This window comes from Trematomus bernacchii, unplaced genomic scaffold, assembly GCF_902827165.1.
Source record: "Trematomus bernacchii unplaced genomic scaffold, fTreBer1.1, whole genome shotgun sequence".
NCBI classification, from domain to species: domain Eukaryota; kingdom Metazoa; phylum Chordata; class Actinopteri; order Perciformes; family Nototheniidae; genus Trematomus; species Trematomus bernacchii.
Window position 1 is genome coordinate 26,293,420 of NW_022988043.1, and position 5,842 is coordinate 26,299,261.

Sequence of the window (5,842 nt, forward strand, 5' to 3'; positions counted from 1 at the left end):
ACCTATCATGCTATATTTAAATGATATATTGTAGGGCCATAAGGTATATTTATACGTTTCTGTTTTCAAAATACCAAACAGATCATGCATTTTAGCCATGCCTCATTTCGCTCTATGTGCTGTTTGCTGTCTACGGGTCTGATTCTGCTGACCACGGCCCCCTGCAGGAGAGGTGAGCCGTGCTCTGATCAGCTGCTGGGCTGTCAGAAGAGGGGGAGAAAAAGAGATCTCCGTCCTCCGTGTTTTATTATATAGAGTCGTTATTCATTTGTTTTAAAGCTCAATAAATAACAAAGAAGACCTTTGACCGGCACTTTTCTAATTTTGTCCGGAAGATTTAAACTTTAACGGACATCTTGACCGGCGAAACAAACTGAAACTGAAACTCTGCCGCACGGTCCCCTCGTTCCTTGGAAGAGGTGGAGAGGTGCGTGTTTGTCATCTGCTGGTGGACTAACCGGAGAGAATTACAGTGCTTGCCTCGACGGGGAGGGATTGCATTGCATTAAAGCAGCGGGAGCAAACGCTTGCCTCGGGGAGGGAGAAAGAAAGCCACAGCGGAGAATAAACAGAAGGGTAACCATGGTAACCAAGTCTTCTTTGCTGCTTTTGTGGCAGACTACAGCGCCACTTACAGGCCTGGCATATGTACTACAGCGTCTCCAGCACTTTCGAACGGCAATGGCCGTGGCTGTCTCCTCCTGATTGGTGGAGTTGGCCCAATAGCCGTAGCGCCACTTTCCTGACGTCAGTAAAGTGTTCAAATCTGGATCAGTTTTTATCAGATCCGTTGCAGCCCCTTTTTTTAGAGATTTGGGTATGGAGGAAAATAGAGAGGGTTGTGTTTTCTGACACTTGGTGAGTTCCCTGGAACACCGGGGACACATATTCATGTATAAAAGACGTACAAAAGTGCATTTTGCATGATAGGTCCCCTTTAAGCAACGTAAAATGTGCGTTAGCTGGCGAGCATCACAGAGCAGCACTGCTGAGCATGTTAGCTTAGCTTGGCAGCCTGCAGCTAGCTCTGGAACTTCCAGCTCGGTGGCAGGAGGTCCCGCCTCTTTGCCCTTATTTGGATCAGGCGGGAGTTAGACTCTGACGTCATTGTTGAGCCGTTAGTGGCCGACACCGCCTACTTTAGGCTTCTCGGCAACTCTGCAGAATCATATGGGTGACGTCACGGACACTACGTCCATTTACATATACAGTCTATACCGACAATTTTTTTTAGCTTGGTAAGAACCGGTTTTCGGGGAAAAGAGCCGGCTCCGCTGCAGCACCCCCAGCACCCCTACTTCCCGCGGCTATGGGTGCAGTGCAACCAGGGCCGCCCCTGGCCAACTTGTGGCCCCACGCAAAGTGATATGATGAGGCCCTCTGTGTCGCGAGCGTCGACGGGGGGGGGGGGAGCCTCACAGCGGCGAAACTGTGGCGCGCTTACACTGTAGGTGCGCCGCACTTGCGCTTCAGATGAGGCTCCCTCCGCAAATGAAGCACCCTCCGCAAAATGAAGCACCCTCCGCAAACTGAGGCCCCCTCCACGAGGTGAGGCCCCTGCGTGATCGGCCTGTAGGGAGGGGCGGCCCTGAGTGCAAGTGAAATGTTTTGTAATGCACGAGTCAACACATTCCATGCTCTCTTGAGAAATCTAATGTACAAATTCATCTGTCGATTGAATGTTTCTCATAATAACTCTGTTATTATGCTGCTTTCAAATCCGTGTCTCAGTACTGTACGATACCAGTCACCTTTGTGGAAACATTGCCTTTTTTAATTTATATTTGAGTGTTGAATGTCTTTTAAAAATGGACCTATAGAGTCTCTTTAAATAAAGCTGATGATATGGCTGTGACTGACCCGAGCTTGCGCCTCGTCGTTCTGATAGCCCCGCCCCTTCGCTTCAACCCCAATGCGTAGTTTATATGTTAGTATTTCTAAAAATCTCCTGGGGGAGAATCCCCCCAGACCCCCCTGCTGGAGTTGGGTTTTCAGCATGTGTGCCTTTTGATGTTATACAGTTCAGCTTTGATTCCATCATCTCATTAAACCTTTTTAAAAGCATACTTTAGTTCTGTGAAGGGATATATGCACTGTACTTCACTTTAATTAATAATGAATGCTGGAAAGGGTATATATATTACAGCACGATTTTTTGTTGAATAGATTTGAGTGGTTCAAAATCTCGGGTCGCGAACAAAGGAAAAAGTGGGTCCCGAGGCCGGACCAGTTGAGAACCACTGGTTTAGACTATGGAAGAAAGTGTGCATTCCACAGTGCCCGAGTGTCAGAGGAATGAAAAGTTCTGATTATAGTATTAAACAAGAAGCTTCCAATGGTTACTTAATAATAGCGTGGTTTAATGACGTGGGGAGAATGTCCAAATTGGCTTTTTGTAGAGAACTGCTCTTCTTGCTCTATCTTTAGTTCATTAATTAAATGATTTATATAGTTATTGCTATACACCCAGGTTAAAAATATATAAAATAATAGACACTTGTTTCTTACTCCTCTATGTTGATACATTATACACACTATAATATTATATTCTTATGTTACATTTCTCATGGTTTTCCTTGTTTTCCGAGGTTGATGTAAAAAGCTAAGTCTTAATTTTTTTAAGAATGACCCTTTTCTGTGCGTTCCGGTTATATTATTCCTATATATTTCATATTTGTATGGCTTTTTCCGGGAGTTATTGTAAATCTTGATAATTATTCAATTTTAATATTATTTGTGAAACAGAAATCTACATTTTGGACTCTGCGTGTCTTTTACAAATATTTTGCGATCAATTGGATTTACCACAGTTAGATTCCAATCAAGGTGTAAACATTTTAAAGATGATTTAGTCACATGAGAGGTGTCTGAGATAAATGTCAAGTCTCATGGCCAATGGCCTGAAAATATTTCAATCTTTTGTCGTAATAGAATGTTAATTGTAGATTGCAAAGAGAATAGGGAATTTAACAAAGTTCCTGTTTTCCTATAATTTACTATTAGGAAGGATTTATATTCCACAAAGGCTGATTTGATGTATGCGCTGTTCCTCCCTTCGCCGTCAGTGGAGCTGTTTGTATTTCCACAAAAGGGACATTCAAGCGGCGAAGAAGAAATTCCCCGGAAGCTACATTTTCTCTGCACGCGGTGTGTCCGGCCTTTCCAACAGGGCTGCGAGAAGAAACATGGTGAGGAGCTCGACACTCGCACAAAACTCTGTTTTTTGTCATGTTTATCTGAACTAAACCCTATTCATTTTTGTTATACGTACACATAATCTATTCGTGTATATATTCTTGCATGTATTGATAAGTAGGCTGCCACAGGAATGTAATAAAATGTTAAATTCTGAAGCGCTACTTCTGACGGACGGCGCTGTGCTGCTAGCAGGAGGCTAATGGATACATGTCTGGCTAATGATAGCCTAGCAGCTACAATTGCTGGATTACATTAGCGGCTTGCCTACACCCAGTGTCTTTGTAGATAACTTAACGGCTAGCTGATTCATTTAAGCAAGCTTAAGTTGCGGCTTGAAGAAAGACTACTGTTTTAAAGCTGTATTCTTACGTAGCTCTGTTACCCACAACGAGCTGCATTAGCTAGGCTGACTCGTGTCGGAAAGAGATGTCTGAGGTAGTGCGAGTCCGATGTGCCATTGTCTCATGTAAATGTTATTTTTGTAATTGTCCAGGCCAAGATCAAGGCAAGAGATCTGCGGGGCAAGAAGAAGGAAGAGCTGCTCAAGCAGCTGGACGACCTAAAGAACGAGCTCTCCCAGCTCCGTGTGGCGAAGGTTACCGGAGGAGCCGCGTCCAAGCTCTCCAAGATGTAAGTAACGTTACTCACGGTACAAAAATGATTTTACCGTTGGGCACACTTTCCTCACAACTCTTCCTTGTAATAATAGTCAGAACTTTAATTTGACACCTGTCTAAAATTCTTGATTCTGAAACTACCATAGGCAGGACTTACAAAAGTCAGGAAATGTTATAATTTCACACACCATGAAACTTTGAGCATTTCTTCTATTAAATGGAAAATATAACCAAACCCATCTCTAAACCTTTGCATGTCCCACGACTGCGTGTTGCCATGACATCTATGAAGAAATAAGGGTTGGCAGTACTATGAGCTATTTTATTGAGCTGGGGAATTGATGTCCAGGTTCAACTCAAAACCATGACAGTATTATTGGGCAATATTTCCCCAGACGGTTGGCACCCCCACTCTGCCTGTAGTGAATGCTATAATGCATCAATGTAACTCGTAAATTAAAACACATTTTTTAAATTCCAATAATAAACTGGGATATAGGAACATTCTGACTGACAGCATATACTGGTATACTATCCATTTCCAGAGCAAACGGGTAAAAGATCTGACAGGTGTGTATAGAATGTACACTTCCAAGCTCTCCAAGATGCAAGTAACGTTACTCACGGTTTAACCAGGCAAGCAGTGAAGGAAGAGACTTTATAAATGGTAGAATTTCAAAAAAAGTCCTGCGTGGAGCTCTAGTCAAAGATGATATACGTTGAGCTGATGTTCTGCTGATGCATTCACAACTGCTTACCAAAAGACTGAGACTTGAGATGACGGAGATAACTTTTATTCTTTCAGGGTAAAATAATCTACCTAGACATGTACCAGCTTACTGCTTTGAAATTAGTCACATTTAACAAACCATTGTTTTGTTTGTGTTATCTGAATCTCAGAACTGTGTTCTCTCATGGGGATCCAACATGATTTATGTTTTGCTAACATTAATCTGAAATCTGCTGGGCTAATCCACTGTGACTTTGTGTCTTCTCTGCAGCCGTGTTGTCCGCAAGTCCATCGCCAGAGTCCTGACTGTAATAAACCAGACGCAGAAGGAGAACCTGAGGAAGTTCTACAAGGTAAGAGCGAGAAGCTTCCTGTTGGCAGTAACCCCCCCCCCCCCAAGAGAAGACTCGTGTGGATCTCAAGTCAAAGATGATACATGTTGAGCTGATGTTCTGCTGATGCATTCTCAACTGCTTACCAAAAGACTGAGACTTGAGATGATACGAGTGTTCCTAAATAATCAGTGACTGAAATAATTCTTATGAAGACATTACTTTAAAGTATAAAATGTCCAACTTTTCGACATCTTAAGCTGTTCACATTTTACTTTCCTGTCCTTCACTATTGTCTCTTTGCATTTGGACCAAATATGTTTTCAGCTCCACTGAAAGTTAATGTCCTTTCTTTCAGGGTAAGAAGTACAAGCCTCTGGATCTGAGACCCAAGAAGACCAGAGCTCTGCGCCGCCGGCTCAACAAGCATGAGGAGGGTCTGCGGACCAAGAAACAGCAGAGGAAAGACCTCCTCTACTCAGTCCGCAAATTTGCAGTCAAAGCTTAGAGGCTTTTTCTATTGACAAAATAAAATCTGTGTTGAAGACAAAATCGTCTGTTCAGTTTTCTCTCTTCACTTGACCATAGAAATGTTGACTGGCCTTTTAGGTGTCATTACGCCTTCAAGTCTTTGCAAGTAATATTCATTGGTGACTTGGTTCTTTCATTGATTTGGGCTCAGTTGTGCAAGAGTTTTCAGATTAGTCACGGTTTTATCTGCATACATAGTTCGAGGCATAGTATTTAGCCTTTAGTTTCATGTTAATGAGCCAGCAGGATAAGCTGGTGCTGACACTGGGTTGTACATTTCTTGCCATTGGAAGTGTCGTGAATCAGAGAGAATATTGGTAACACCTTCAGGAAGTGTTTTCTAGTGATGGGTGAATCCAGCCTTTATGGTTTTCTTTGTGCTGAAAAGGGTTGCATGCTTGTAGCTACAAACGCGATGCATCTGTTGGCAGAGG

The 5,842-nt window shown here is 42.9% G+C and overlaps 1 protein-coding gene across 1 annotated transcript; it reads left to right on the forward strand.

The window, feature by feature from the left end:
• The first annotated feature begins 3,052 nt into the window (after window positions 1–3,052).
• On the forward strand, window positions 3,053–5,429 carry LOC117473221 (60S ribosomal protein L35). The gene is made up of 4 exons (XM_034118739.1): window positions 3,053–3,188; window positions 3,692–3,828; window positions 4,817–4,898; window positions 5,236–5,429. Exons 1-4 carry the CDS (start codon window positions 3,186–3,188, stop codon window positions 5,383–5,385), a joined length of 372 nt encoding a protein of 123 aa, XP_033974630.1. The 5' UTR covers window positions 3,053–3,185; the 3' UTR covers window positions 5,386–5,429.
• The last annotated feature ends 413 nt before the right edge of the window (window positions 5,430–5,842 follow it).

Excerpts from the sequence above, each read along its gene's own strand:
- LOC117473221 (XM_034118739.1), top strand. Across the intron at positions 3,829-4,816 it reads GCGTCCAAGCTCTCCAAGAT|CCGTGTTGTCCGCAAGTCCA; the intron begins GTAAGTAACGTT and ends TCTTCTCTGCAG. Across the intron at positions 4,899-5,235 it reads ACCTGAGGAAGTTCTACAAG|GGTAAGAAGTACAAGCCTCT; the intron begins GTAAGAGCGAGA and ends CCTTTCTTTCAG.